Source organism: Idiotropiscis lumnitzeri, chromosome 13 (genome assembly GCF_059441095.1).
Source record: "Idiotropiscis lumnitzeri isolate Australia: NSW breed Sydney's pygmy pipehorse chromosome 13, RoL_Ilum_1.0, whole genome shotgun sequence".
Taxonomy (NCBI): domain Eukaryota; kingdom Metazoa; phylum Chordata; class Actinopteri; order Syngnathiformes; family Syngnathidae; genus Idiotropiscis; species Idiotropiscis lumnitzeri.
The window spans coordinates 13,864,077-13,891,719 of NC_142403.1; the positions used below are offsets into that span (position 1 = coordinate 13,864,077).

The 27,643-nt window shown below is 43.5% G+C and overlaps 1 protein-coding gene and 46 non-coding genes across 47 annotated transcripts in view; all 47 read left to right on the plus strand.

The window, feature by feature from the left end:
- unc13a (unc-13 homolog A (C. elegans)) overlaps positions 1-27,643 on the plus strand; it is a 55,697-nt gene that overhangs the window by 11,408 nt on the left and 16,646 nt on the right. Inside the window, exons 11-36 of the mRNA XM_088312553.1 lie at positions 770-1,582; positions 1,936-2,029; positions 2,938-2,984; positions 3,067-3,145; positions 4,158-4,163; positions 4,240-4,314; positions 4,442-4,661; positions 5,199-5,426; positions 5,507-5,648; positions 6,246-6,415; positions 6,491-6,606; positions 7,682-7,845; positions 7,924-8,077; positions 8,709-8,777; positions 9,600-9,689; positions 9,769-9,903; positions 10,602-10,735; positions 10,813-10,898; positions 12,074-12,200; positions 12,278-12,374; positions 13,235-13,378; positions 13,567-13,644; positions 13,761-13,838; positions 13,909-13,997; positions 14,081-14,227; positions 27,219-27,342. Of these exons, the coding sequence (XP_088168679.1) occupies positions 770-1,582; positions 1,936-2,029; positions 2,938-2,984; positions 3,067-3,145; positions 4,158-4,163; positions 4,240-4,314; positions 4,442-4,661; positions 5,199-5,426; positions 5,507-5,648; positions 6,246-6,415; positions 6,491-6,606; positions 7,682-7,845; positions 7,924-8,077; positions 8,709-8,777; positions 9,600-9,689; positions 9,769-9,903; positions 10,602-10,735; positions 10,813-10,898; positions 12,074-12,200; positions 12,278-12,374; positions 13,235-13,378; positions 13,567-13,644; positions 13,761-13,838; positions 13,909-13,997; positions 14,081-14,227; positions 27,219-27,342 (3,706 nt within the window). The remainder of the gene's footprint in view (positions 1-769; positions 1,583-1,935; positions 2,030-2,937; positions 2,985-3,066; positions 3,146-4,157; positions 4,164-4,239; positions 4,315-4,441; positions 4,662-5,198; positions 5,427-5,506; positions 5,649-6,245; positions 6,416-6,490; positions 6,607-7,681; positions 7,846-7,923; positions 8,078-8,708; positions 8,778-9,599; positions 9,690-9,768; positions 9,904-10,601; positions 10,736-10,812; positions 10,899-12,073; positions 12,201-12,277; positions 12,375-13,234; positions 13,379-13,566; positions 13,645-13,760; positions 13,839-13,908; positions 13,998-14,080; positions 14,228-27,218; positions 27,343-27,643) is intronic.
- On the plus strand, positions 14,447-14,519 carry trnaq-cug (transfer RNA glutamine (anticodon CUG)). Its single transcript has one exon. It is a non-coding gene; the product is annotated as a tRNA-Gln (tRNA).
- On the plus strand, positions 14,801-14,872 carry trnaq-cug (transfer RNA glutamine (anticodon CUG)). Its single transcript has one exon. It is a non-coding gene; the product is annotated as a tRNA-Gln (tRNA).
- Positions 14,968-15,039, plus strand: trnaq-cug (transfer RNA glutamine (anticodon CUG)). Its single transcript has one exon. It is a non-coding gene; the product is annotated as a tRNA-Gln (tRNA).
- trnaq-cug (transfer RNA glutamine (anticodon CUG)) lies at positions 15,159-15,230 on the plus strand. The gene has a single exon. It is a non-coding gene; the product is annotated as a tRNA-Gln (tRNA).
- Positions 15,699-15,771, plus strand: trnaq-uug (transfer RNA glutamine (anticodon UUG)). The gene has a single exon. It is a non-coding gene; the product is annotated as a tRNA-Gln (tRNA).
- trnaq-uug (transfer RNA glutamine (anticodon UUG)) lies at positions 15,873-15,944 on the plus strand. The gene has a single exon. It is a non-coding gene; the product is annotated as a tRNA-Gln (tRNA).
- trnaq-cug (transfer RNA glutamine (anticodon CUG)) lies at positions 16,063-16,134 on the plus strand. Its single transcript has one exon. It is a non-coding gene; the product is annotated as a tRNA-Gln (tRNA).
- Positions 16,230-16,301, plus strand: trnaq-cug (transfer RNA glutamine (anticodon CUG)). The gene has a single exon. It is a non-coding gene; the product is annotated as a tRNA-Gln (tRNA).
- On the plus strand, positions 16,420-16,491 carry trnaq-cug (transfer RNA glutamine (anticodon CUG)). Its single transcript has one exon. It is a non-coding gene; the product is annotated as a tRNA-Gln (tRNA).
- On the plus strand, positions 16,769-16,840 carry trnaq-uug (transfer RNA glutamine (anticodon UUG)). The gene has a single exon. It is a non-coding gene; the product is annotated as a tRNA-Gln (tRNA).
- On the plus strand, positions 16,960-17,031 carry trnaq-uug (transfer RNA glutamine (anticodon UUG)). The gene has a single exon. It is a non-coding gene; the product is annotated as a tRNA-Gln (tRNA).
- On the plus strand, positions 17,151-17,222 carry trnaq-cug (transfer RNA glutamine (anticodon CUG)). The gene has a single exon. It is a non-coding gene; the product is annotated as a tRNA-Gln (tRNA).
- trnaq-uug (transfer RNA glutamine (anticodon UUG)) lies at positions 17,320-17,391 on the plus strand. The gene has a single exon. It is a non-coding gene; the product is annotated as a tRNA-Gln (tRNA).
- On the plus strand, positions 18,015-18,086 carry trnaq-cug (transfer RNA glutamine (anticodon CUG)). Its single transcript has one exon. It is a non-coding gene; the product is annotated as a tRNA-Gln (tRNA).
- On the plus strand, positions 18,364-18,435 carry trnaq-cug (transfer RNA glutamine (anticodon CUG)). Its single transcript has one exon. It is a non-coding gene; the product is annotated as a tRNA-Gln (tRNA).
- trnaq-uug (transfer RNA glutamine (anticodon UUG)) lies at positions 18,904-18,976 on the plus strand. Its single transcript has one exon. It is a non-coding gene; the product is annotated as a tRNA-Gln (tRNA).
- Positions 19,078-19,149, plus strand: trnaq-uug (transfer RNA glutamine (anticodon UUG)). Its single transcript has one exon. It is a non-coding gene; the product is annotated as a tRNA-Gln (tRNA).
- On the plus strand, positions 19,268-19,339 carry trnaq-cug (transfer RNA glutamine (anticodon CUG)). The gene has a single exon. It is a non-coding gene; the product is annotated as a tRNA-Gln (tRNA).
- On the plus strand, positions 19,435-19,506 carry trnaq-cug (transfer RNA glutamine (anticodon CUG)). Its single transcript has one exon. It is a non-coding gene; the product is annotated as a tRNA-Gln (tRNA).
- On the plus strand, positions 19,625-19,696 carry trnaq-cug (transfer RNA glutamine (anticodon CUG)). Its single transcript has one exon. It is a non-coding gene; the product is annotated as a tRNA-Gln (tRNA).
- trnaq-uug (transfer RNA glutamine (anticodon UUG)) lies at positions 19,974-20,045 on the plus strand. Its single transcript has one exon. It is a non-coding gene; the product is annotated as a tRNA-Gln (tRNA).
- Positions 20,165-20,236, plus strand: trnaq-uug (transfer RNA glutamine (anticodon UUG)). The gene has a single exon. It is a non-coding gene; the product is annotated as a tRNA-Gln (tRNA).
- Positions 20,356-20,427, plus strand: trnaq-cug (transfer RNA glutamine (anticodon CUG)). The gene has a single exon. It is a non-coding gene; the product is annotated as a tRNA-Gln (tRNA).
- On the plus strand, positions 20,524-20,595 carry trnaq-uug (transfer RNA glutamine (anticodon UUG)). Its single transcript has one exon. It is a non-coding gene; the product is annotated as a tRNA-Gln (tRNA).
- On the plus strand, positions 21,222-21,293 carry trnaq-cug (transfer RNA glutamine (anticodon CUG)). The gene has a single exon. It is a non-coding gene; the product is annotated as a tRNA-Gln (tRNA).
- On the plus strand, positions 21,571-21,642 carry trnaq-uug (transfer RNA glutamine (anticodon UUG)). Its single transcript has one exon. It is a non-coding gene; the product is annotated as a tRNA-Gln (tRNA).
- trnaq-cug (transfer RNA glutamine (anticodon CUG)) lies at positions 21,731-21,802 on the plus strand. The gene has a single exon. It is a non-coding gene; the product is annotated as a tRNA-Gln (tRNA).
- trnaq-cug (transfer RNA glutamine (anticodon CUG)) lies at positions 21,927-21,998 on the plus strand. Its single transcript has one exon. It is a non-coding gene; the product is annotated as a tRNA-Gln (tRNA).
- On the plus strand, positions 22,469-22,540 carry trnaq-uug (transfer RNA glutamine (anticodon UUG)). Its single transcript has one exon. It is a non-coding gene; the product is annotated as a tRNA-Gln (tRNA).
- On the plus strand, positions 22,832-22,903 carry trnaq-cug (transfer RNA glutamine (anticodon CUG)). The gene has a single exon. It is a non-coding gene; the product is annotated as a tRNA-Gln (tRNA).
- trnaq-uug (transfer RNA glutamine (anticodon UUG)) lies at positions 23,183-23,254 on the plus strand. Its single transcript has one exon. It is a non-coding gene; the product is annotated as a tRNA-Gln (tRNA).
- On the plus strand, positions 23,525-23,596 carry trnaq-cug (transfer RNA glutamine (anticodon CUG)). The gene has a single exon. It is a non-coding gene; the product is annotated as a tRNA-Gln (tRNA).
- trnaq-cug (transfer RNA glutamine (anticodon CUG)) lies at positions 23,884-23,955 on the plus strand. Its single transcript has one exon. It is a non-coding gene; the product is annotated as a tRNA-Gln (tRNA).
- On the plus strand, positions 24,080-24,151 carry trnaq-uug (transfer RNA glutamine (anticodon UUG)). The gene has a single exon. It is a non-coding gene; the product is annotated as a tRNA-Gln (tRNA).
- Positions 24,270-24,341, plus strand: trnaq-cug (transfer RNA glutamine (anticodon CUG)). The gene has a single exon. It is a non-coding gene; the product is annotated as a tRNA-Gln (tRNA).
- On the plus strand, positions 24,439-24,510 carry trnaq-cug (transfer RNA glutamine (anticodon CUG)). The gene has a single exon. It is a non-coding gene; the product is annotated as a tRNA-Gln (tRNA).
- On the plus strand, positions 24,630-24,701 carry trnaq-uug (transfer RNA glutamine (anticodon UUG)). Its single transcript has one exon. It is a non-coding gene; the product is annotated as a tRNA-Gln (tRNA).
- On the plus strand, positions 24,789-24,860 carry trnaq-cug (transfer RNA glutamine (anticodon CUG)). Its single transcript has one exon. It is a non-coding gene; the product is annotated as a tRNA-Gln (tRNA).
- Positions 24,980-25,051, plus strand: trnaq-cug (transfer RNA glutamine (anticodon CUG)). The gene has a single exon. It is a non-coding gene; the product is annotated as a tRNA-Gln (tRNA).
- On the plus strand, positions 25,297-25,368 carry trnaq-cug (transfer RNA glutamine (anticodon CUG)). The gene has a single exon. It is a non-coding gene; the product is annotated as a tRNA-Gln (tRNA).
- On the plus strand, positions 25,841-25,912 carry trnaq-uug (transfer RNA glutamine (anticodon UUG)). The gene has a single exon. It is a non-coding gene; the product is annotated as a tRNA-Gln (tRNA).
- trnaq-cug (transfer RNA glutamine (anticodon CUG)) lies at positions 25,997-26,068 on the plus strand. Its single transcript has one exon. It is a non-coding gene; the product is annotated as a tRNA-Gln (tRNA).
- On the plus strand, positions 26,193-26,264 carry trnaq-cug (transfer RNA glutamine (anticodon CUG)). Its single transcript has one exon. It is a non-coding gene; the product is annotated as a tRNA-Gln (tRNA).
- trnaq-cug (transfer RNA glutamine (anticodon CUG)) lies at positions 26,384-26,455 on the plus strand. The gene has a single exon. It is a non-coding gene; the product is annotated as a tRNA-Gln (tRNA).
- On the plus strand, positions 26,733-26,804 carry trnaq-uug (transfer RNA glutamine (anticodon UUG)). Its single transcript has one exon. It is a non-coding gene; the product is annotated as a tRNA-Gln (tRNA).
- trnaq-cug (transfer RNA glutamine (anticodon CUG)) lies at positions 26,889-26,960 on the plus strand. The gene has a single exon. It is a non-coding gene; the product is annotated as a tRNA-Gln (tRNA).

Below are 27,643 nucleotides of genomic sequence, written 5' to 3' on the forward strand. Positions count from 1 at the left end.
GTTTACAAGTTTTATGTTCTCCCAAAAGCATATCACGAGACAGGCGCACGTGTGCTCAATGTAATAACATTGTAATTCTCGTGCTTAATTCTAGTTTACCGCGTTCGGTTAATTTGGCAGACCTCGTTGGGAGTTTTGGCGGACTGTGGGCATTTTCTATCACACGCCCCAAATGACAATTTGGTGGATGTAGGCTGGACTTTAAAACCAAGTGAAAACCGGTCTAAGTTGTGGCGCAGGTGGTGTAACACGGCGTTGTCAGAAACACAAGAACGATCAGGGGTGGAAGCCAGCCCACTTCGGCAATCAGGTCAGCTGTGTTCAGTCCCACAATGACTCACATACTACAAAATACCAAACAAAAAAAAAAACTCCACCTATGCGCACAGTTCGACTGCACTTTGTGCAAAGACTTGTGTGCTACGCCACACTGCAGCCTATGCAAATAGTTGACATGAAAGCAGCAGTCGGATCAGATTTTGAGGTCTCAAATCAGATTTGCCTGCGATATGAACAAGGCCGTAGATGCATCACGAGTCTCACGCGTCCCGTCTCCAACCTCCACTTTCAAGCTTGCTGGTTGGTTGAAAGTCACTCCTCTCCCACCAGTAGGTAGCCGTCTCCCTCTCTTAGTCTCAACCTCAACACGACTCCCTTAAATGTCCCACTAACCAACACGTCAAGCCCTATTAAGTCCTTCACCTGCTCTTCAATTGATGTGTTGATATCACAGCTTTGTGCCCCCCCCCCCTTTTTTTTTCTCCATCAGTCCAACAGACAGTCGCTATGCCTCGTCGGGCGAGCTGAGTCGCGGCAGTTCGCAGCTCAGCGAGGAGTTCATCCCCGAGGACGGCGAGAGCTTGCGAGGCTCCGAGTTCTACGAGGAAAACGACTCGTACCACTCCTGTCACTCGTCTATCAGTTACGGCAAGGAGGACTTCCCGGCCTGGGATGGGGAGGACCAGCAGGGCGTCTACAGTGACGAGGGCAGCTATGTCAAAGACGGCGGCGAAGACAGAGCGCTCTATGGCGACGAGGAGGGCGAGATTTACGTGGAGGAAGGAGGATACAACTACGAAGATGAGGAGGAGATGCCGTACGAGGAGGACGAAGATACGTACCCAGTGGAGGGCGCGCTGAGTGAGGAGCAGGAACCGCCTTACGCCCCCACGAGCACCGCCGCCGCCACTCTCGCTCCGCCATCTGATAGCGTGTCCTCCAGCAGGCCTCCACTGGAAAAGCAAACATCTTTACATCAGCAGCAGCCTCCCGATCAGCCTCCCGCCCCGGTCCTCCCTCCTCTCAAACAAGATGACACTTTGCCCCCTTTTACGTCTGACTCCGCCAACCTTCCCTTTGCACCCGCCCAGCATGACTTACTTCCCACCACTGCCACTAGCCTCAACAGCACATCCACCAGCATCACTCCGTCACAGATTCCAGGATCTGATGCCAACATCCCGGAACCGGAGCCAAAGTCCGAGGTGCCTCTAGAGGAGCTCCCGCCACCGGAGCAACTTCCGGCTGGGGAGATCGTCCCCCCGCCCCCTGAGGAGAAAACAGAGGAGCCTCCTGTCCCCAGGCGAGTTGTGTGAACTTCCAAAGTTGAACGCAATCTGTGATGCTACTCGAAGTCGTTCTAATATCAAAACAATTCTTCTCATAGGAAATGTGATTAGTTATTCAGAGCTCAAACTACCATGAACGCCGATTCTAAACTCGCAAAGTCGAAAGTTAACCCTAAAATTATGTCGACGGCCCAAAACTCAACTTGATTTTCTTTTTCCTCATATTGACGTTTGCCGTGCTTAAATATTAATTGCGCAATCGAAAGGAATTGAAATCCATATATCGGATGTATCGGGATGTTTTTGGTTTTTTTTGCAAGTGTTTTGTAATAACTTGTTTGTATCGTATCTTTAACCACATGTGCAGCTTCCCAAAGAGGGAACTCATGGAACCCGGTCCTGCCAGAGCCAAAGCCAACTGGCTGCGATTGTTCAGCAGAGTACGACTGCAGTTGCAAGAGGTACACATTGATTATTTGTTTGTGTTTGCACTATTTATGTGAAATGTTGCAATCATAAGTTCGTTTAGTTGTTGCATCAATTCCTGCATGTTTTATATTTTTTTTACCAGCTTTTGTGGAACGTTCCAGTCTTTCTCAGATTTATTTATTTTTTTAAACTTTGTAATATATTGTCTTGTGTTTTATTCACTAGTTTCTGTTTACCCCGAGCCTTGTTTTGCCATTTCATTGTTTTCTTTTCAGTGGTTTGCCACACTCATAGCGATTTGCATGTAGTCCGTTCTGATTCCTCCCTCTGGCTGGAGCAGACTGTCAGGTGGGTGTTGTGTGTTAATCCACATCATTTATTTTCAATTCAGCTCGTACACCTCATTGAGATTTCGAGACAATACAATGAAAGATGGCGAGGAGGAGCAGTCTTGTAAATGGCAAAAATATACATATGATTAATTTTATTCATGCACGAGGGCCCGATTCGATTTTTGATTTACGGTTCACTTTAATTGATTTTTGATTCAATCACGCAGTAACCTATGGAAAGGGAAAATCGATTCAAATCGATATATCGATATATATATATATTTTTTTTTTTCTAATCGGGCTATGAAAAGGGAGAACGATTCAAATCGATATATCGATATATATGAATATATGTTTGTTTGTTTTTTGTTTTTTAACCCAGCCCTAGTAGCAACAGCAAGCAGTGGGAATGAGTTTAGTTTCGTAAACTGCACAAGTTGACAGCACACGTTCAGTAATTGAGGCATACCCGTGCTTTTCACAATATGAAACAACACGCACGGCATGCCATGATAACGTCCGTCTTATTTCAACAATTGTTCTAAAGGCACCTGGCGACTCCTATACGACCTGTTTTCCCCACGTTCACCCTTTTGTGTTCTCCACAGGCCCGAGGCGAGAGTGTCGGCATTGCCTCTCTGCTCTTGTCGGCGGGGTAAGGACCGGCGAGCGTGACGCGCAACATCTGTCGCGGACTCCGTTCTCATCCTTGATAGCTGTACGTTCTTTCTCTCCAGGATGGGCGGTGCTCTTTACAGCATCGACAGTATGCCAGATCTCAGGAAGAGGAAAGCGATGCCTCTGGTCAGAGATCTGGTGGGTTTAATCACTTTAAATTCTCCGCTGTTCACGTATGACTCAGCTGCTGCAGACAGGACATGCTTTTCTTTATCGTATTCCACCGACAGCGTGGCAATGCGGCTTTGGCTTTATGCTTTTTCCATTCGGACCACAAAAAAAGTGGACATGTAAAGTGACTTTAATTGCTTGTATACACATTTATGGGGCGACGGAGTGTCTGCCCATTCTTCAAGTGTAGATGAACACTGCAAGTTATTTTTTGGGGCCCGCTGCCACTTTTCTCACAAGCAAACTATCCATGTCCAAGCCAAAAACCAAGTAACCGGACAGATAACCAACACACTAATATTAAAGTGTATGGGACATGAAAAAAAAATGTTACCCAAAAACATTTTTAAGAAGGAGTACAAGTACAAATATTAAGATTCCAATGGTTAAAAATGAAAAGGCCTGCCAAAAAGTGGATATTTTGGTGAGCTGAGTCCGCTGTTTGACTCAGTGCGTGGGTGACGTTACTGACCCAACGGGGTCGTCTTCAACTCTCAAGATGGCAATGACAAGTAATGGTCGCTCCGTTTTTATTGTTCAATTATCGAATCCAAAGAACAACCACGACGAGCAAGCACACTTCACTCCTAGAAAATCAGAGATGTGGCTCGATGTCGTCAAATCAGTCTTCTTCATGATTTCACTGTCGCGCGGGCCCGGCCTGGAACATTTTCAAAGTGTAACGCTAAATTCATGATTATGTGTATTGATTCGAGAAACGGTTCATTGAGACATGGAAATTCTTAGTGTCAAATACATCATGTCCTATATACACCTTAAGAGTCACAAACATAGAAAAGTCACGTAAGTGACATAAAGATCATAAGAAACCATTCAGTCAATCTTGTTGTATCAATGACATTTATTCTTGCTTGGGAATTTATTCATTTTCTGTGTTTTTTTTTTTTTTTTTTTTTTTTTTTTTTTAAATATGTCTTTATTGTCCCTTTCTATCCCCGTGATCACACCAACCCCTCAGGCTATGGTGAGTAACCATCTCTTATTCTCATCAATGCACTGCAGTACTCTCTTACTTATCTACTTCCTCTCCTCTCAATCAGTCTTTGGTGCAGAACTCCAGGAAGGCAGGCATTACCTCAGCTCTGACGTCCAGCACCTTGCACAATGAAGAGCTGGTCAGTATAATCAGTGACATTCGATTCACCGTCATTCCCATCTGATGCTGCCTGTATACACCTACAAAAAAAAAAAGGCTTCTCTTTACTCCGCCATAACCTTGTGTCCCCCCTACGCCATTTATAGAAGAGTCATGTCTACAAGAAGACCCTGCAGGCTCTCATCTATCCCATCTCCTGCACCACCCCGCACAATTTCGAAGTGTGGACCGCCACCACGCCCACTTACTGCTACGAGTGCGAGGGACTGCTTTGGGGCATCGCTCGGCAAGGCATGCGCTGCACCGAGTGTGGCGTCAAATGTCACGAGAAGTGCCAGGATCTGCTCAACGCCGACTGTCTGCAACGTAAGATGACCATCGTTAAATAGTCACTACAACCCCGGCAAGGTCGCATCTGTTCGAGCCCATTCCATCGCTTTGACTCTTTCATTTGTGTTGGTTTTTATTCCTTGAGAGGATATTAAAAGATATTAATCTTTTTGTTGTCATCCACTGCTCCTACTCAGTGTTGTTTTTTTTTTGGGTTGTTTTTTTTTTTAATGAACGTGCCATTCATGAAATATGCTTTCATTCTGAGAGCGTGCTGCGGATGTGCACTAAATTAGGTACACCAACGGTGACAATCTAATGAGATCTGTTACAAGAGATGCATGAAAAAAATGGCTAAAATTGTTTACAGATATTTGGAAAAGAATGCAAAAATTACTTCGGCGATGAGCCACTAAAATGTTGAGGCATTTTTATTTATTTATTTTTTTGCAGTTACAGTCCGCTTGCATTAGGGCCACGTGCATTGATGTTTGATGTTACAGATCCGACAATTGGATTTGGAGTGGAAAAAAAACTAGAATTCTCTAAATGGTGCATTCTTTCACTGTCCAGGAGCGGCGGAGAAGAGCTCCAAACACGGCGCGGAGGACCGCACCCAGAACATCATCATGGTCCTCAAAGACCGCATGAAGATCCGCGAGAGGAACAAACCGGAGATCTTCGAACTCATTCAAGAGATCTTCTCCGTTCCCAAGGCCACGCACGGCACGCAGATGAAGCAGATCAAACAGAGCGTGCTCGACGGCACCTCCAAATGGTCGGCCAAGATCAGCATCACGGGTGAGTTGAACTCCTTCTTGGTCGTTACGCTCACACAACACACTGACTTGACGTGTGTGCTATTTATTTTCTTTTCCTAGTGTTATGCGCGCAAGGTTTACAAGCCAAGGATAAAACCGGCTCCAGTGATCCCTACGTCACCGTCCAAGTGGGAAAGACTAAAAAGAGGACCAAAACCATCTACGGCAACCTCAATCCTGTCTGGGAGGAGACCTTCAATTTGTGAGTGGAGACCCTTCAACATACAACGTATCTACGGATTATGTTTGTTGCTTAGCAATCTTCCTTTTCTAACTGAGCGACGTGACGCGCAAGTACTTGGAAGAATGATTGTTCACATTTTTTTTTCATATGTTTGAAAGAAAACACCTTTCTTTCCAACTTGCCTTGACCCGATGACATTTTTCTCAAAGGTTGAGGAAATTTCCATTTATTTTTGGCTCAGTGTTGATTAGTCGCCCACTTAATTGTCAGGATGCTTTAAGCCGGGTCGTAAGCAGTGTCTGGCTTCCCCTAAACATGTCGTTTGGAATTCAAGCCAAAGTGTTCGGTCTTTGTCTCGTCAGACCACAGAATTGTCTCTCATTGTCTCTCTTCTTCCTTTGGGCAGTTTAATAAATTTGTAAGAATCACAAAGTTATAATTTTAAAAGTATAATTTTGCGGTAGAAAATGAATTTAATCTAGTTTAGAAAAAAGCTGTATCAGAGCAAAATGTGGAAAAAGTGACTGGCTTTTTTTTTTCCAGTTACTGTACTGTCTGTGTTACGTAGTTAACATCTGATTTACTCCTCCTGCATCCCTTTGATTGTGTCTGTAGCGAATGCCACAACTCCTCGGATCGCATCAAGGTGCGAGTTTGGGATGAGGACGACGACATCAAGTCCCGCGTGAAGCAGAAGTTCAAGCGGGAGTCGGACGACTTCCTGGGGCAAACCATCATCGAGGTCCGCACTCTGAGCGGCGAAATGGATGTCTGGTACAACCTGGGTGAGTTTTGCACTTCTATGATCTCATCTGACACATTTTGTAATGCGTTTCCTTTGGTCTCTGTGCTCTCCTCAGACAAGCGCACGGACAAATCAGCCGTGTCCGGGGCGATCCGCATGCACATCAATGTGGAGATTAAGGGCGAAGAGACGGTCGCTCCCTATCACGTTCAATACACCTGTTTGCATGAAGTAAGTGATCGGCTATTTCCATTGCTTCTAATTTGGATTGAAAATGGGTCATGGGCCTCCATATTTCAAACTTTATTACTTGTTGCATGTTACTGTAGACTCGCAATATTTTTTTTTATGTTATACAAAATGGAAATGTAGCCGCATGCTGCATCACTGTGTAAGTGATAAGTGTGGGTCCTGCGTAAAATGCTTAGCTATCTTAAAACAAATAAATAAAAAAAGCTGTAAATGGCGCTCTCATGCTTCAATGTTATGGATTCTCTGTCACATTGTTAGCATGTGCTTTGCAGAAATAGTTCAATACTATTGAACGCACCCCTTTTAAGGACTTTTCACACTGCACTTAGCAAAGCCTAGCGCGGCGACGTATTCATTTTGTATGTGCTACGAAGGCTTAAGTTGTGATTCAACGTGCATTCGCGCCTTTCAATTGAAAAATCTTCACTTAACGGGCTGCTCTGAAAATTTATTTGCATGCTCCTTAAATATGAATATTGATTATTTGTCAGACTTGTATATTATATCTTTAATCAGTAGTGGAGTGGCGTACACAGTCTACATTAATTTTGCCTTAAGTCAGCAGGGGTAACCGGAAGAGCTGTATAGAAAATGGACAGATAATATTATGCCACCACCAAAGTGTTAATTTGACCTAGTTCTTCGATCATGATCACTTCTGTGATGGCTCCTCTGGCAACGCACTTAACACGAGAGATTTTCTTTACTCAAGTGAGATAAAGAGCACAGCTGACAGGATAGACCTCAAAGACATTTCCGTTTTTTCTTGCTGTGGAAAACTCCGCTGATTGATTGTAGCCCATTAGCAGCCGGGAATGGATTTATTCCTCGGCCCATTACTCAGCGGAGCGTATTAGCTGAATCTTAAACAAGAATTGACCGCCGCTGAAATGGCCGTAAACCACATTGTGAATTGGGAATGTTTTAACGCAGCATAACATTTGAGAAAAAAAAAAAAAGCCCATGCAACACTCGACAAAACAAGAAAAAGAGGAGGAAGGTGTGACCGTTTCCTCGACTTATCTCTCAATCTATTTTCTTTCCCTTCCTGCAGAACCTCTTCCACTTTGTGACTGACATCCAGAGCACGGGCGTGGTGAAGATCCCCGATGCCAAAGGAGACGATGCGTGGAAAGTATACTACGAAGAGACGCCTCAGGAGATAGTGGATGAGTTTGCGATGCGTTACGGAGTGGAGTCCATCTACCAAGCCATGACGTATGATCCAGTCTACAACCATACGGACAAACGAAAGCGAATATGATCGAAAGTGATGACGTTTGTCCTTCTTTGCAGTCACTTTGCCTGCCTGTCATCGAAGTACATGTGCCCGGGCGTGCCGGCGGTGATGAGCACCCTGCTGGCCAACATCAACGCTTACTACGCTCACACCACCCAAGCGACTAACAACGTCTCTGCCTCAGATCGTTTTGCTGCGTCTAACTTTGGGGTGAGTCACGGTGCAAAAATGCAACCAATGTTTCATTTTCTGAAAATCAAGCACAGTGGATAGATGCCAATTTAGGCACACTAGCAAGGAGCCAGGAATATTTTCTTAATTTTTTTGGGTTACCTTGTGTGTGTTGTTAACTCATTTACTGCCATTGACGGCTAAAGACGTCAAAGATCTTTTTTTATTTTTTTACTCGGTTGGAAGTGAATGAGTTAATGTAATCTCAGTTTTATTTATTAGATTTTGCTAGTATACCTAATGTGTATTTAGTGCAATTTTTAACAAGAGAATCCAAGTACGATTATGCAAAAATGTCAACATTGAAAACCACAATTTCCGAAATATAAAGCTCTATAAGGCACACCGCACTATAAGACGCAGTGTCAAAGAACAGGTTTATTCTTGGAAATGTCCACATATAGGGTGTACTGGTTTACAAGGCGCACCTGATTATAAAACGCTCTGTTGACTTTTGAGAAAAATTAAAGAATTTTATTGTCTGGAAAAAAAAGGTTTGTATATCGTAGCCATCACTTCAACATTATGTCATTTTTTGCCACACGTCTGCATGTGTTTTTACTCCAAATTCCCTGACAATCATTTATGTTTCCTTCTATTATATCAACAGAAAGAACGATTTGTCAAGCTTCTTGATCAGCTTCACAACTCCTTGAGGATCGACCTGTCCATGTACCGAGTAAGATGCACGTCGCTCTCGAGTACACAGTTTGCTTGGATGCATGGATTTGTTGTTCGCAATGGAGGTGTGTTTGTCTTTAATGTTATGTATGTGAATTCTGCACATCTCACTGAAAGAATACGATATATTTAAAAAAAAAAAAAAAAAGCATTGAGACAGCTGACCATAACGTCGACAGCAGTGGTCCCCAACCACCAGGCTGCGGCCTGGTACCAGTCCGCAGGCGACCCTGGGCGGGGCCGCACAGAAAAAAATACTTTGCAGTAATTTTGGTTTATTTATTGTTCGGGGCTTAAAGATATTGCCACGTCTTCCAACGATATGATGTCAGGTGTTTGAGTTGAATTTTCTCCCTTTTATTATTACAACACGGTGACCGTGGGCCGGAGCCGATGCCGACAACGGAGCAAGAACCGTTTTTAATCAAGAGTAGCATGGAACTTCCTCTCTCCCTCTCTGTCTGCTTCCTTCTCTCACTCGCACACCACTCACATCTCGCATGATGCATTCAGAAAACGCGAGAACAACGTAGCTCAGCAAAACACAACTGTTACCATTGCACCTGACCCAATTCATTGCACGTCAAAATGCTAATTGTCTCGGTCACATTATGCTAATATTGAACCCACAAGCTAGCAAACTGAGTGAAAAAACAGACCACGTACGAAGCTGTTCGACACAATATGCGGCGAGCACTCTTAAAATGGGGTCACTCGTATCTGAAGGCACCACTGTGCTGAATTTCTCATGTAAAATGTATCATTTGGAATATTTTCACTTGCGGATAATGATACTTACGCTTCTCTTGTGTGCCTGCAGAATAACTTCCCAGCAAGCAGTCCCGAGAGGCTGCAGGACCTCAAGTCCACAGTGGACCTCCTCACCAGTATCACCTTCTTCAGGATGAAGGTACCGCCTCTTCCTCACTCTCCCTTCGTGGACTTTGTCCATCTCTGTTCGTGGACTAAAACGGGCTTGTTTGCCTCAGGTCCAAGAACTGCAGTCTCCGCCCAGAGCGAGCCAGGTGGTGAAGGACTGTGTAAAAGCCTGTCTCAACTCCACTTATGAGTACATCTTTAACAACTGCCATGAGCTCTACAGCCGCGAGTACCAGACAGACCCGGTGAGCAGCTCAGCGAGGGTCCAAAAATTCTGACTTGGTTGGCTTAATGTGTGCTTTGAGGACAAGATTACATCCTCTGTGCAAGGCAGTAGGTGTTTGTCGTATCATCTTGACAACCTGAGTAGATCAGGTCATTTTCATATATAGTGGACCCCCTATTTGGTCCCTATTGCCCTAATTTGTGTTGGATTTTTCTTTTAACAACAAACAATTTTTGAAAAAATGGTGGTAGACCTCCAATAAGAATAAAATGACTAAAAATGAGAGTCCCACCCTCGCCCCAAATTAAAAAAAAATATATATTGGAAAAGAATGCACTAGAAGGTGAATCAGAATATATCTACCATATTTCTTCAAATACAAAAAAAACATGCCTTGAACCTCTATGTCCAAGTTTGGTCAATTTTAAATTGATAATTTTCATCTTGCACAATGACAATGACCCACATGCTGCTTCACCAATTCTCCAGATAAATTCATAATATGCATTAAAATACATTACAATTTGATCTCATGCAGCTGCCTGCAATTCTCCAGAATTATTCATTATTTTCACTCCCATTTCACTTGTAATGCTGTCAAGGAATATTGTTTAAAATTATTGCACATTATATTATTTATGTTTTTGGGTTCTTCAGAATGCAAGGTATCCTACCTGTTTGAGTCATTCACTGTTTTATTCATTAATTTCTATCCAGGCTAAGCAGGGTGCAGTGCCTCCAGAGGAACAGGGACCCAGCATCAAGAACCTGGACTTCTGGTCCAAACTCATCACCCTTATTGTCTCCATCATCGAGGAAGACAAGAACTCCTACACACCCTGCCTCAACCAGTCTGTCTTTCGCAAATTGTGTATCGCCATCTGTTGTTTTTCTTGCCTCTCACTCTCTTCTGTGGTTTTCCATCCAGATTCCCCCAGGAGCTCAATGTGGGTAAAATCAGCGCAGAAGTGATGTGGAACCTGTTTGCTCAGGACATGAAATATGCAATGGAGGGTGAGTCAACACAAAGAGCCTCTACTCCTCGGAGTAATGGCGCTGCTATAATTGACAATACGAATGACTATGAATATTGCCGTATACACGATTTATGTCGAATTTGCAATTAGTTTAGAATTCCACCAAAAGAAAAACACACAATGATGTTTGAAACTTTATTTACATTCGGATGTGATTTCTATAATATTTTTCACATCAAACAGTCAAATATACCAGCATATTGATTTTTTTTTTTTTAACCCAACTAGAAGTTTCTACCAGGGAACTTCAAAATTCCAAAGTCTGTTCCGTATTACCGTATTTTTTTTTTTGGACAATAAGTCGCATCGGAGTAAATGTCGAACCAATCAGAGAAATCATTTTAGTTGAAAATAACTTACCTTACCTTACCTTAACTTAACAACTGTGTCACATTGTGGCCAAAGGTACAATCCTGGTTATTGTGCATTTTGGTGCTGTCAATCCTTGTTTGTTTTTTCCGATATGTCACACACGCATTCCTCTTCTGCTTCCATTTCTTTTTCTTCTTTGGCAATTGGGAAAATACATTTGGTGCATTACTTCCACCTTCTGGCGCTAAAAGTATTCATCAACCGCCAAAATAAAATCAACATATTTGAGGAGGGGAGATTTTTTTTGTGCCAGTCTGAGCTCAAACATTTACAAATTGCATAAGTATAAGCCAAATTATGAAAAACAAAAAAACAATGCGCCGGCATTGTTGTATTTCATTTCAGTTTTATACTACTTTTTATACCTGTAGGATGCTTTAAGTTTGACAGAGGATCACAGTGGATTGAAGTTAACTTTTTGGTTTGTCTTTCTGCTAAGTTAAGATAGCTTTTTCACATCTTGGGAACATGGTGGTTAGTGGTCGAAATGAGGCAGCAAGATCATTGTGTTATGAAAAACGAGTTTAGTGGGCTAGATTAACTCATTCGCTGCCAGCCGAGTAAACAAGAATGAATCTTTGACGTCTTCAGCCGTCAATGGCAGTCAACGAGTTAACCAGTAGTAAAACGCCAACAAAACAAAACACAATTTCAGTGTTCATATCATTCAATTTGAGCTCCCATCATGCAGAGTACATTTATCAGGCTTACTTGCAAGCAGACAGCCGGTAGGCAGAAACTGAAGTCTTAATTCCTAGCTTGCTGTTTTTCTTCTCCCAGAACACGAGAAAAACCGCTTGTGCAAGAGTGCCGATTACATGAACCTGCACTTCAAGGTCAAGTGGCTTTACAACGAGTACTGCAAAGACCTGCCTTTCTTTAAGAGCAGAGTGCCCGAGTATCCTGCGTGAGTTGTAGCCCGCAGTGTGCTGCAATGAAACAACAATTTTTGCTTGATATATTCAAATCTATCGCTCCCTATAGGTGGTTCGAGCCATTTGTCATCCAATGGCTGGATGAAAACGAGGAAGTTTCTCGGGACTTCCTGCATGGCGCTTTGGAGAGAGACAAGAAAGATGGGGTAATTTTTTTTTTAAAGTCCACCAAAATTGCTGAGCTGTTGTTATTCAGCCGAAAGGATTGTAATCTCTTCTTTTGTGCTTGCTCAAAACTGTCACTTTCCTCCGCCTTTGCAACGCCTCCTCCCGGGTGCTCTTTTCCCATCTGCGTTTTCAAAGACTCCTTGGCATTAATAACACGGACACAGCAATGTGCTTGTGCGCTTCAAATAGTTGTTGTGAGAGTTTTTCAAAGAGGGCTCTTATTATGAGAACCCTGGAATAAAGACCTTATTTCAGAGATTTGGCAGAAGGAAAACTGTCCTTGCCTCATTACCGCGACTCCCTGGAGGGACACCAGAGCACTCTGTTCGACGTGTAAAAATAGACGTGAAACAACAGCCAGTTGTGCTATCACGTATACAGATGGTAGCATTTCCTCGTATGGAACTGGATTTTAAAAACTTTGTCAACCCATGACCTGAATTACAAATTTGGTACTTCCATTTCTACATATTTCCCTGTATGGGGGGTGGGCGGTATGAATCTCTATTTTCTATCAAGTCATTAAAAATGACTGCCGAGGTCATCACAAATGTAATGACAAAAGCTCAAACTTTTCATAATTTAGCATGACTCATCCGTCTTGTGTATATGGCTCAAATCTAGGAGCAATTGAACCAAATCTCCTTCATTAGAAGGGCCCCTGAAAATGGCCAAAATGACCCCAAAATCTCAGCTTCAAAGCAAACACGCAGATTTCACGTCTTTCAGGTTTTTTTTTCCCATGGGTCTACAGATGACAGATATTTATTTGACTCGGCAAATCTTGCCCTTGACCTTTTCATTCATATTCTTTGTATCTGTCTTTTTTGTCCTACAGTTCCAGGTCACCTCAGAGCATGCCCTGTTCTCTTGTTCTGTAGTGGATGTGTTTTCCCAACTCAACCAGAGCTTTGAGATCATCAGGAAGTTAGAGTGTCCGGATCCGCAGATCGTTGGACACTACATGAAACGATTTGCAAAGGTCAGTCATCCATACTTAAGTAATTCTCAAAATAAATTTTATGTTTTAATTAAATCATTTGTAAAGTCTTCTGTGGCCCCAGGATTGAGCCATGAGGTACACCAGGGTCACCACTATAGTATCTATCACGCTAAACGCAAATTAAAAGAGTGGATGTTGGTTTTTTTTCCCCTCTTTTTCTTCTCCAGACGATCAGCAACGTACTTCTGTCGTATGCTGACATCATCTCCAAGTTGTTTGCCAACTACGTCACTATGGAGAAAGTGGTAAGAGGAGAAATACGCACCTGGGAGTTGTGTGTTTCACGCAGGACTCATGCTTAAAAAAACAAAACAAAACATTATTTTGATATTTATGAAGTAATTAATCTGATCTGGTTTAGCCCTGCATCCTTATCAACAACATCCAACAGTTGAGAGTGCAACTGGAGAAGATGTTTGAAGCCATGGGTGGAAAAGATGTGAGTCTTCCTTTATTTTCCTCACCTGACTTTGTAGCAAGTGACCTAACAAGGCTGTTTCTGTTTTCAGCTCTGTATTGAGGCCAGCGACATCTTGAAGGACTTGCAGGTTAAACTCAACAATGTCATGGATGACCTCAGTAGAGTCTTTTCCGTCAGGTACTGCTTCACACTCTCACATTCTTGCACGCAGTCTGCATCGCACTCTCGTTTCATTTCATTGGAAACACATTTCAAAACAGTTTCCAGCCTCACATCGAAGAGAATGTGAAGCAGATGGGTGACATCTTGGCGCAGGTTAAAGGAACGTCAAATGTCGGCAACGCCAGCAGCGTGGCCCAGGATGCTGACAATGTCCTGCAACCCATCATGGAGTTCTTGGATAGCAAGTGAGTCAATTAACTGTTGAGCATTAACCTTTGACCTCATGGGGTAATGGTTAGCACTCTGGCGTCTGAATCCTGCGATCTGAGTTCATATCTCGGTGGGACCTGACATGTTTTGTCACTGAGTTGTAATTCAATTCAAATCTGACCGCTTTTGTCAGTTTTTGCAGTAAGTTGAACATTAACCTATGAAACTGTATCCTTCTCTTGGCCTCCTCGACGGGTTTCCATGGTGTAAAGGTTAGCACTCTGGACTCTGAATCCAGCGATCTGAGTTCAAGTCTCGGTGGGACCTCACCTCGTTTGTCACTGAACTTTTTTTCTGCAGTAAGTTGATCAATAACCTATCAAACTGTATCCATCTCTCATGGTCCAAGATGAGGTTCCATGGTGTAAGGGTTAGCACTCTGGACTCTGAATTCCGTGATCTGAGTTTAAATCTCGGTTGGACCAGACTTCTATTGTCACTGAGTTTTAATTCAATTCAAATCTTATGCGACCTGTTCTGCTCAAACAGGTGCCGTAAATTGAGCATTAACCTATGAAACTGTAACCTTCTCTTGGCCACCATGACGGGGTTCCATGGTGTAACGGTTAGCAGTCTGGACTCTGAATCCAGCGATCTGAGTTCAAGTCTCAGTGGGACCTGACCTCTTCTATCATTTAATTTTTTTTTTTTTTTTTTTGCAGAAAGTTGATCATTAACCTATTAAACGGTATCCATCTCACATGGTCCAGAACGGGGTTCCATGGTGTAAGGGTGAGCACTCTGGACTCTGAATCCAGCGATCCGAGTTCAAATCTCGGTGGGACCTTAATTGTTTTGTCACTGAGTTGTAATTCAATTCAAATCTGACCGCTTTTGTCAGTCGTTTTTGCAGTAAGTTGAGCATTAACCTATGAAACTGTAACCTTCTCTTGGCCACCACGACGGGGTTCCATGGTGTAACCGTTAGCACTCTGGACTCTGAATCCAGCAATCCGAGTTCAAGTCTCGGTGGGACCTCACCTCTTTCGTCACTGAGCTTCTTTTCTGCAGTAAGTTGATCAATAACCTATCAAACTGTATCCATCTCTCGTGGTCCAAGGTGAGGTTCCATGGTGTAAGTGTTAGCACTCTGGACTCTGAATTCCGTGATCTGAGTTTAAATCTCGGTTGGACCAGACTTTTATTGTCACTGAGTTTTAATTCAATTCAAATCTTATGCGACCTGTTCTGCTCTGTTGCCGTAAATTGAGCATTAACCCATGAAACTGTATGTTTCCGATGTGATTCATGTCGGGGTTCCATGGTGTAAGGGTGAGCACTCTCGACTCTGAATCCAGCGATCCGACTTCAAATCTCGGTGGGACCTGACTTGTTTTGTCACTGAGTTGTAATTCAATTAAAATCTGACCGCTTTTGTCACTTATTTTTCCAGTAAGTTGAGCATTAACCTATGAAACTGTAACCTTCTCTTGTCTACCACGACGGGGTTCCATGGTGTAATGGTTAGCACTCTGGGCTTTGAATCCAGCGGCTCTGAGTTCAAATCTCGGTGGGACCTGACTTCTACTGTCACTGAGTTGCAATTCAAATCTGACTGTTTTTGCAGTAAGTTGAGCATTGACCTATGAAACTGTAACCTTCTCTTGGCCTCTGCGACGGGGTTCCATGGTGTAAGGGTGAGCACTCTGGGCTTTGAATCCAGCGATCCGAGTTCAAATCTCGGTGGGACCTGACTTGTTTTGTCACTGAGTTGTAATTCATTTCAAATCTGACCGTTTTGTCACGCATTTTTGCAGTAAGTTGAGCATTAACCTATGAAACTGTAACCTTCTCTTGGCCACCACGACGGGGTTCCATGGTGTAACGGTTAGCACTCTGGACTCTGAATCCAGCAATCTGAGTTCAAGTCTCAGTGGGACCTGACCTCTTCTATCATTTAATTTTTTTTTTTTTTTTTTTGCAGAAAGTTGATCATTAACCTATTAAACGGTATCCATCTCACGTGGTCCAGAACGGGGTTCCATGGTGTAAGGGTGAGCACTCTGGACTCTGAATCCAGCGATCCGAGTTCAAATCTCGGTGGGACCTGACTTCTACTGTCACTGAGTTGTAATTCAATTCAAATCTGACCCTTTTGTCACTTATTTTTGCAGTAAGTTGAGCATTAACCTATGAAACTGTAACCTTCTCTTGGCCACCACGACGGGGTTCCATGGTGTAATGGTTAGCACTCTGGACTCTGAATCCAGCGATCTGAGTTCAAGTCTCGGTGGGACCTCACCTCGTTTGTCACTGAACCTTTTTTCTGCAGTAAGTTGATCAATAACCTATCAAACTGTATCCATCTCTCGTGGTCCAAGGTGAGGTTTCATGTTGTAAGTGTTTGCACTCTGGACTCTGAATTCCGTGATCTGAGTTTAATTCTCGGTTGGACCAGACTTCTATTGTCACTGAGTTTTAATTCAATTCAAATCTTATGCGAACTGTTCTGCTCAGTTGCCGTAAATTGAGCATTAACCTATGAAAGTGTATGTTTCTGATGTGATTCATGTAGGGGTTCCATGGTGTAATGGTTAGCACTCTGGGCTTTGAATCCAGCGATCCGAGTTCAAATCTCGGTGGGACCTGACTTCTACTGTCACAGAGTTGCAATTCAAATCTTGATGGGACCTGACCTTTTCCACCTTTTGCAGTAAGTTGAGCATTAACCTATGAAACTGTAACCTTCTCTTGGCCACCATGATGGGGTTCCATGGTGTAACGGTTAGCACTCTGGGCTTTGAATCCAGCGATCCGAGTTCAAATCTCGGTGGGACCTGACTTGTTTTGTCACTGAGTTGTAATTCAATTCAAATCTGACCGCTTTTGTCAGTCGTTTTTGCAGTAAGTTGAGCATTAACCTATGAAACTGTAACCTTCTCTTGGCCACCATGACGGGGTTCCATGGTGTAACGGTTAGCACTCTGGACCCTGAATCCAGCGATCTGAGTTCAAGTCTCAGTGGGACCTGACCTCTTCTATCATTTAATTTTTTTTTTTTTTTTTTTTTGCAGAAAGTTGATCATTAACCTATTAAACGGTATCCATCTCACATGGTCCAGAACGGGGTTCCATGGTGTAACGGTTAGCACTCTGGGCTTTGAATCCAGCGATCCGAGTTCAAATCTCGGTGGGACCTGACTTGTTTTGTCACTGAGTTGTAATTCAATTCAAATCTGACCGCTTTTGTCAGTCGTTTTTGCAGTAAGTTGAGCATTAACCTATGAAACTGTAACCTTCTCTTGGCCACCACGACGGGGTTCCGTGGTGTAAAGGTTACCACTCTGGACTCTGAATCCAGCGATCCGAGTTCAAGTCTCAGTGGGACCTCACCTCTTTCGTCACTGAACTTTTTTTCTGCAGTAAGTTGATCAATAACCTATCAAACTGTATCCATCTCTCGTGGTCCAAGGTGAGATTTCATGGTGTAAGGGTTAGCACTCTGGACTCTGAATTCCGTGATCTGAGTTTAAATCTCGGTTGGACCCGACTTGTCACTGAGTTTTAATTCAATTCAAATCTTATGCGACCTGTTCTGCTCATACAGGTGCCGTAAATTGAGCATTAACCTATGAAACTGTATGTTTCTGATGTCATTCATGTAGGGTTTCCATGGTGTAAGGGTTAGCACTCTGGGCTTTGAATCCAGCGATCTGAGTTCAAGTCTCAGTGGGACCTGACCTCTTCTATCATTTAATTTTTTTTGCAGAAAGTTGATCATTAACCTATTAAACGGTTTCCATCTCACATGGTCCAGAACGGGGTTCCATGGTGTAAGGGTGAGCACTCTGGACTCTGAATCCAGCGATCCGAGTTCAAATCTCGGTGGGACCTCACCTCTTTCGTCACTGAGCTTTTTTTCTGCAGTAAGTTGATCAATAACCTATCAAACTGTATCCATCTCTCGTGGTCCAAGGTTAGATTTCATGGTGTAAGGGTTAGCACTCTGGACTCTGAATTCCGTGATCTGAGTTGAAATCTCGGTTGGACCAGACTTCGATTGTCACTGAGCTTTAATTCAATTCAAATCTTATGCGACCTGTTCTACTCAGTTGCCGGAAATTGAGCATTAACCTAAGAAAGTGTATGTTTCTGATGCCATTCATGTAGGGGTTCCATGGTGTAAGGGTTAGCACTCTGGACTCTGAATCCAGCGATCCGAGTTCAAATCTCGGTGGGACCTCACCTCTTTCGTCACTGAGCTTTTTTTCTGCAGTAAGTTGATCAATAACCTATCAAACTGTATCCATCTCTCGTGGTCCAAGGTGAGGTTCCATGGTGTAAGTGTTAGCACTCTGGACTCTGAATTCCGTGATCTGAGTTTAAATCTCGGTTGGACCAGACTTTTATTGTCACTGAGTTTTAATTCAATTCAAATCTTATGCGACCTGTTCTGCTCTGTTGCCGTAAATTGAGCATTAACCCATGAAACTGTATGTTTCCGATGTGATTCATGTCGGGGTTCCATGGTGTAAGGGTGAGCACTCTCGACTCTGAATCCAGCGATCCGACTTCAAATCTCGGTGGGACCTGACTTGTTTTGTCACTGAGTTGTAATTCAATTAAAATCTGACCGCTTTTGTCACTTATTTTTCCAGTAAGTTGAGCATTAACCTATGAAACTGTAACCTTCTCTTGTCTACCACGACGGGGTTCCATGGTGTAATGGTTAGCACTCTGGGCTTTGAATCCAGCGGCTCTGAGTTCAAATCTCGGTGGGACCTGACTTCTACTGTCACTGAGTTGCAATTCAAATCTGACTGTTTTTGCAGTAAGTTGAGCATTGACCTATGAAACTGTAACCTTCTCTTGGCCTCTGCGACGGGGTTCCATGGTGTAAGGGTGAGCACTCTGGGCTTTGAATCCAGCGATCCGAGTTCAAATCTCGGTGGGACCTGACTTGTTTTGTCACTGAGTTGTAATTCATTTCAAATCTGACCGTTTTGTCACGCATTTTTGCAGTAAGTTGAGCATTAACCTATGAAACTGTAACCTTCTCTTGGCCACCACGACGGGGTTCCATGGTGTAACGGTTAGCACTCTGGACTCTGAATCCAGCAATCTGAGTTCAAGTCTCAGTGGGACCTGACCTCTTCTATCATTTAATTTTTTTTTTTTTTTTTTTGCAGAAAGTTGATCATTAACCTATTAAACGGTATCCATCTCACGTGGTCCAGAACGGGGTTCCATGGTGTAAGGGTGAGCACTCTGGACTCTGAATCCAGCGATCCGAGTTCAAATCTCGGTGGGACCTGACTTCTACTGTCACTGAGTTGTAATTCAATTCAAATCTGACCCTTTTGTCACTTATTTTTGCAGTAAGTTGAGCATTAACCTATGAAACTGTAACCTTCTCTTGGCCACCACGACGGGGTTCCATGGTGTAATGGTTAGCACTCTGGACTCTGAATCCAGCGATCTGAGTTCAAGTCTCGGTGGGACCTCACCTCGTTTGTCACTGAACCTTTTTTCTGCAGTAAGTTGATCAATAACCTATCAAACTGTATCCATCTCTCGTGGTCCAAGGTGAGGTTTCATGTTGTAAGTGTTTGCACTCTGGACTCTGAATTCCGTGATCTGAGTTTAATTCTCGGTTGGACCAGACTTCTATTGTCACTGAGTTTTAATTCAATTCAAATCTTATGCGAACTGTTCTGCTCAGTTGCCGTAAATTGAGCATTAACCTATGAAAGTGTATGTTTCTGATGTGATTCATGTAGGGGTTCCATGGTGTAATGGTTAGCACTCTGGGCTTTGAATCCAGCGATCCGAGTTCAAATCTCGGTGGGACCTGACTTCTACTGTCACAGAGTTGCAATTCAAATCTTGATGGGACCTGACCTTTTCCACCTTTTGCAGTAAGTTGAGCATTAACCTATGAAACTGTAACCTTCTCTTGGCCACCATGATGGGGTTCCATGGTGTAACGGTTAGCACTCTGGGCTTTGAATCCAGCGATCCGAGTTCAAATCTCGGTGGGACCTGACTTGTTTTGTCACTGAGTTGTAATTCAATTCAAATCTGACCGCTTTTGTCAGTCGTTTTTGCAGTAAGTTGAGCATTAACCTATGAAACTGTAACCTTCTCTTGGCCACCATGACGGGGTTCCATGGTGTAACGGTTAGCACTCTGGACCCTGAATCCAGCGATCTGAGTTCAAGTCTCAGTGGGACCTGACCTCTTCTATCATTTAATTTTTTTTTTTTTTTTTTTTGCAGAAAGTTGATCATTAACCTATTAAACGGTATCCATCTCACATGGTCCAGAACGGGGTTCCATGGTGTAACGGTTAGCACTCTGGGCTTTGAATCCAGCGATCCGAGTTCAAATCTCGGTGGGACCTGACTTGTTTTGTCACTGAGTTGTAATTCAATTCAAATCTGACCGCTTTTGTCAGTCGTTTTTGCAGTAAGTTGAGCATTAACCTATGAAACTGTAACCTTCTCTTGGCCACCACGACGGGGTTCCGTGGTGTAAAGGTTACCACTCTGGACTCTGAATCCAGCGATCCGAGTTCAAGTCTCAGTGGGACCTCACCTCTTTCGTCACTGAACTTTTTTTCTGCAGTAAGTTGATCAATAACCTATCAAACTGTATCCATCTCTCGTGGTCCAAGGTGAGATTTCATGGTGTAAGGGTTAGCACTCTGGACTCTGAATTCCGTGATCTGAGTTTAAATCTCGGTTGGACCCGACTTGTCACTGAGTTTTAATTCAATTCAAATCTTATGCGACCTGTTCTGCTCATACAGGTGCCGTAAATTGAGCATTAACCTATGAAACTGTATGTTTCTGATGTCATTCATGTAGGGTTTCCATGGTGTAAGGGTTAGCACTCTGGGCTTTGAATCCAGCGATCTGAGTTCAAGTCTCAGTGGGACCTGACCTCTTCTATCATTTAATTTTTTTTTTTGCAGAAAGTTGATCATTAACCTATTAAACGGTTTCCATCTCACATGGTCCAGAACGGGGTTCCATGGTGTAAGGGTGAGCACTCTGGACTCTGAATCCAGCGATCCGAGTTCAAATCTCGGTGGGACCTCACCTCTTTCGTCACTGAGCTTTTTTTCTGCAGTAAGTTGATCAATAACCTATCAAACTGTATCCATCTCTCGTGGTCCAAGGTTAGATTTCATGGTGTAAGGGTTAGCACTCTGGACTCTGAATTCCGTGATCTGAGTTGAAATCTCGGTTGGACCAGACTTCGATTGTCACTGAGCTTTAATTCAATTCAAATCTTATGCGACCTGTTCTACTCAGTTGCCGGAAATTGAGCATTAACCTAAGAAAGTGTATGTTTCTGATGCCATTCATGTAGGGGTTCCATGGTGTAAGGGTTAGCACTCTGGGCTTTGAATCCAGTGATCCGAGTTCAAGTCTCGGTGGGACCTGACCTCTTCTATCATTTAATTTTTTTTTTTTGCAGAAAGTTGATCATTAACCTATTAAACGGTATCCATCTCACATGGTCCAGAACGGGGTTCCATGGTGTAAGGGTGAGCACTCTGGACTCTGAATCCAGCGATCCGAGTTCAAATCTCGGTGGGACCTGACTTCTACTGTCACTGAGTGGCAATTCAATTCAAATCTTGATGGGACCTGACCTTGTCCAGCTTGTGCAGTAAATTGAGCATTAACCTATGAAACTGCATATCTCTAACGGCGTTCATGACGGGGTTCCATGGTGTAAGGGTTAGCACTCTGGACTCTGAATCCAGTGATCGGAGTTCAAATCTCGGTGGGACCTGACATGTATTGTCGCTGAGTTGTAATTCAATTCAAATCTGACCGCTTTTGCCAGTTGTGTTTGCAGTAAGTTGAGCATTAACCTATGAAACTGTATCCTTCTCCTGGCCTCTGAAATGGGGTTCCATGGTGGAAAGGTTAGCACTCTGGACTCTGAATCCAGCGATCCGAGTTCAAGTCTCAGTGGGACGTCACCTCGTTTGGCACTGAACCTTTTTTCTCCAGTAAGTTGATCAATAACCTATCAAACTGTATCCATCTCTAATGGTCCAAGGTGAGGTTTCATGGTGTAAGTGTTTGCACTCTGGACTCTGAATTCCGTGATCTGAGTTTAATTCTCGGTTGGACCAGACTTCTATTGTCACTGAGTTTTAATTCAATTCAAATCTTACGCGAACTGTTCTGCTCATAGTTGCCGTAAATTGAGCATTAACCTATGAAAGTGTATGTTTCTGATGTGAGTCATGTAGGGGTTCCATGGTGTAATGGTTAGCACTCTGGGCTTTGAATCCAGCGATCCGAGTTCAAATCTCGGTGGGACCTGACTTCTACTGTCACTGAGTTGCAATTCAAATCTGATTGTTTTTGCAGTAAGTTGAGCATTGACCTATGAAACTGTAACCTTCTCTTGGCCTCTGCGACGGGGTTCCATGGTGTAAAGGTTAGCACTCTGGGCTTTGAATCCAGCGATCCGAGTTCAAATCTCGGTAGGACCTGACTTGTTTTGTCACTGAGTTGTAATTCAATTCAAATCTGACCGTTTTGTCACTTGTTTTTGCAGTAAGTTGAGCATTAACCTATGAAACTGTAACCTTCTCTTGGCCACCACGACGGGGTTCCATGGTGTAACGGTTAGCACTCTGGACTCTGAATCCAGCAATCCGAGTTCAAGTCTCGGTGGGACCTCACCTCTTTCGTCACTGAGCTTTTTTTCTGCAGTAAGTTGATCAACAACCTATCAAACTGTATCCATCTCTCGTGGTCCAAGGTGAGATTTCATGGTGTAAGGGTTAGCACTCTGGACTCTGAATTCCGTGATCTGAGTTGAAATCTCGGTTGGACCAGACTTCGATTGTCACTGAGCTTTAATTCAATTCAAATCTTATGCGAACTGTTCTGCTCATAGTTGAAGTAAATTGAGCATTAACCTATGAAAGTGTATGTTTCTGATGTGATTCATGTAGGGGTTCCATGGTGTAATGGTTAGCACTCTGGGCTTTGAATCCAGCGATCCGAGTTCAAATCTCGGTGGGACCTGACTTCTACTGTCACTGAGTTGCAATTCAAATCTGACTGTTTTTGCAGTAAGTTGAGCATTGACCTATGAAACTGTAACCTTCTCTTGACCTCGGCGACGGTGTTCCATGGTGTAAAGGTTAGCACTCTGGGCTTTGAATCCAGCGATCTGAGTTCAAGTCTCAGTGGGACCTGACCTCTTCTATCATTTAATTTTTTTTTTTTTTTTTTTTTGCAGAAAGTTGATCATTAACCTATTAAACGGTATCCATCTCACATGGTCCAGAACGGGGTTCCATGGTGTAAGGGTGAGCACTCTGGACTCTGAATCCAGCGATCCGAGTTCAAATCTCGGTGGGACCTGACTTCTACTGTCACTGAGTTGCAATTCAATTCAAATCTGACTGCTTTTGTCAGTCGTTTTTGCAGTAAGTTGAGCATTAACCTATGAAACGGTAACCTTCTCTTGGCCACCACGACGGTGTTCCATGGTGTAACGTTTAGCACTCTGGACTCTGATTCCAGCGGTCTGAGTTCAAGTCTCAGTGGGACCTGACCTCTTCTATCATTTAATTATTATTTTTTTTTTTTTTGCAGAAAGTTGATCATGAACCTATTAAACGGTATCCATCTCACATGGTCCAGAAGGGGGTTCCATGGTGTAAGGGTGAGCACTCTGGACTCTGAATCCAGCGATCCGAGTTCAAATCTCGGTGGGACCTGACTTCTACTGTCACTGAGTTGCAATTCAATTCAAATCTTGATGGGACCTGACCTTTTCCAGCTTTTGCAGTAAATTGGGCATTAACCTATGAAAGTGTATGTTTCTAATGTGATTCATGTCGGGGTTCCATGGTGTAATGGTTAGCACTCTGGGCTTTGAATCCAGTGATCCGAGTTCAAATCTCGGTGGGACCTGACTTGTTTTGTCACTGAGTTGTAATTCAATTCAAATCTGACCGTTTTGTCACTTATTTTTGCAGTAAGTTGAGCATTAACCTATGAAACGGTAACCTTCTCTTGGCCACCACGACTGTGTTCCATGGTGTAACGGTTAGCACTCTGGACTCTGAATCCAGCGATCTGAGTTCAAGTCTCAGTGGGACCTGACCTCTTCTATCATTTAATTATTTTTTTTTTTTTTTTTTGCAGAAAGTTGATCATTAACCTATTAAACGGTATCCATCTCACATGGTCCAGAACGGGGTTCCATGGTGTAAGGGTGAGCACTCTGGACTCTGAATCCAGCGATCCGAGTTCAAATCTCGGTGGGACCTGACTTGTTTTGTCACTGAGTTGTAATTCAATTCAAATCTGACCGCTTTTGTCACCTATTTTTCCAGTAAGTTGAGCATTAACCTATGAAACTGTAACCTTCTCCTGGCCTCCGCGATGGGGTTCCATGGTGTAAGGGTAAGCACTCTGGGCTTTGAATCCAGCGATCCGAGTTCAAGTCTCGGTGGGACCTGACCTCTTCAGTCGTTTAATTTTTTTTTTTGCAGAAAGTTGATCATTAACCTATTAAACGGTATCCATCTCACATGGTCCAGAACGGGGTTCCATGGTGTAAGGGTGAGCACTCTGGACTCTGAATCCAGCGATCCGAGTTCAAATCTCGGTGGGACCTTAATTGTTTTGTCACTGAGTTGTAATTCAATTCAAATCTGACCGCTTTTGTCAGTCGTTTTTGCAGTAAGTTGAGCATTAACCTATGAAACTGTAACCTTCTCTTGGCCACCACGACGGGGTTCCATGGTGTAACGGTTAGCACTCTGGACTCTGAATCCAGCAATCCGAGTTCAAGTCTCGGTGGGACCTCACCTCTTTGGTCACTGAGCTTTTTTTCTGCAGTAAGTTGATCAATAACCTATCAAACTGTATCCATCTCTCGTGGTCCAAGGTGAGATTTCATGGTGTAAGGGTTAGCACTCTGGACTCTGAATCCAGCGATCCGAGTTCAAGTCTCGGTGGGACCTGACCTCTTCTGTCATTTTTTTTTTTTTTATGCAGAAAGTTGATCATGAACCTATTAAACGGTATCCATCTCACATGGTCCAGAAGGGGGTTCTATGGTGTAAGGTTTAGCACTCTGGACTCTGACTCCAGTGATCCGAGTTCAAATCTCGGTGGGACCTTGCTTGTTTTGTCACTGAGTTGTAATTCAATTCAAATCTGACCGCTTTTGTCAGTTGTTTTTGCAGTAAGTTGAGTATTAACCTATGAAACTGTAACCTTCTCCTGGCCTCCATGAAGGGGTTCCATGGTGTAAAGGTTAGCACTCTGGACTCTGAATCCGGCGATCCGAGTTCAAGTCTCGGTGGTACCTCACCTTGTTTCTCACTGAACTTTCTTTCTGCAGTAAGTTGATCAATAACCTATCAAACTGTATCCATCTCTCGTGGTCCAAGGTGAGGTTCCATGGTGTAAGGGTTAGCATTCTGGACTCTGAATTCCGTGATCTGAGTTTAAATCTCGGTTGGACCAGACTTCTATTGTCACTGAGTTTTAATTCAATTCAAATCTTATGCGACCTGTTCTGCTCATACAGGTGCCGTAAATTGAGCACTAACCTATGAAAGTGTATGTTTCTGATGTCATTCATGTGGGGGTTCCATGGTGTAAGGGTTAGCACTCTGGGCTTTGAATCCAGTGATCCGAGTTCAAGTCTCGGTGGGACCTGACCTCTTCTGTCATTTAATTTTTTTTGCAGAAAGTTGATCATTAACCTATTAAACGATATCCATCTCACATGGTCCAGAACGGGGTTCCATGGTGTAAGGGTGAGCACTCTGGACTCTGAATCCAGCGATCCGAGTTCAAATCTCGGTGGGACCTGACTTCTACTGTCACTGAGTTGTAATTCAATTCAAATCTTGATGGGACCTGACCTTGTCCAGCTTGTGCAGTAAATTGAGCATTAACCTATGAAACTGCATATCTCTAACGGTGTCCATGACGGGGTTCCATGGTGTAAGGGTGAGCACTCTGGACTCTGAATCCAGCGATCCGAGTTCAAATCTCGGTGGGAACTTAATTGTTTTGTCACTGAGTTGTAATTCAATTCAAATCTGACCGCTTTTGTCAGTTGTTTTTGCAGTAAGTTGAGCATTAACCTATGAAACTGTAACCTTCTCTTGGCCACCACGACGGGGTTCCATGGTGTAACGGTTAGCACTCTGGACTCTGAATCCAGCAATCCGAGTTCAAGTCTCGGTGGGACCTCACCTCTTTCGTCACTGAGCTTTTTTTCTGCAGTAAGTTGATCAACAACCTATCAAACTGTATCCATCTCTCGTGGTCCAAGGTGAGATTTCATGGTGTAAGGGTTAGCACTCTGGACTCTGAATTCCGTGATCTGAGTTGAAATCTCGGTTGGACCAGACTTCGATTGTCACTGAGCTTTAATTCAATTCAAATCTTATGCGACCTGTTCTGCTCTGTTGCCGGAAATTGAGCATTAACCTATGAAAGTGTATGTTTCTGATGTCATTCATGTAGGGGTTCCATGGTGTAAGGGTTAGCACTCTGGGCTTTGAATCCAGTGATCCGAGTTCAAGTCTCGGTGGGACCTGACCTCTTCTGTCATTTAATTTTTTTTGCAGAAAGTTGATCATTAACCTATTAAACGGTATCCATCTCACATGGTCCAGAACGGGGTTCCATGGTGTAAGGGTGAGCACTCTGGACTCTGAATCCAGCAATCCGAGTTCAAATCTCGGTGGGACCTGACCTTGTCCAGCTTTTGCAGTGAATTGAGCATTAACCTATGAAACTGCATATCTCTAACGGCATCCATGACGGGGTTCCATGGTGTAAGGGTTAGCCCTCTGGACTCTGAATCCAGTGATCCGAGTTAAAATCTCGGTGGGACCTGACATGTTTTGTCACTGAGTTATAATTCAATTCAAATCTGACCGCTTTTGCCCGTTGCCCGTTTGACGATTTTTCATCCTCATTTTCTGTCCCTCCCACCCCATCTCGTCAGCCTGACTCTGTTTGCCAAGATCTGTGAGAAGACAGTGTTGAAGCGCGTGCTGAAGGAGCTGTGGAAGCTGGTGATGAACACCATGGAGAAGACGATTGTTCTGCCGCCGCTCACCGATCAAACGGTGAGAGCGCATCAATTGGGGAATGCGTTAGTCATATAGCCATGCACGAGGAGCCACTATGTAGAAGGACATCAAAAGAGCTTTTTAGACCTATGCAAATCTTGCAAATCCCGAGGGATTGGTTTGCCTTGTAAGGAAGTTTACACGCACAAACACAAACACACGCATTCACTGGAGTCACCAACCTATTTTAAACGGAACCCACACATCGACACACCAATTACATGAATCAATAACGTCATTCTCGCATCTGGTGTGATGTGTAAAAAAATAAAACAAAAGGGGCGTAAGTGCCAGGTAG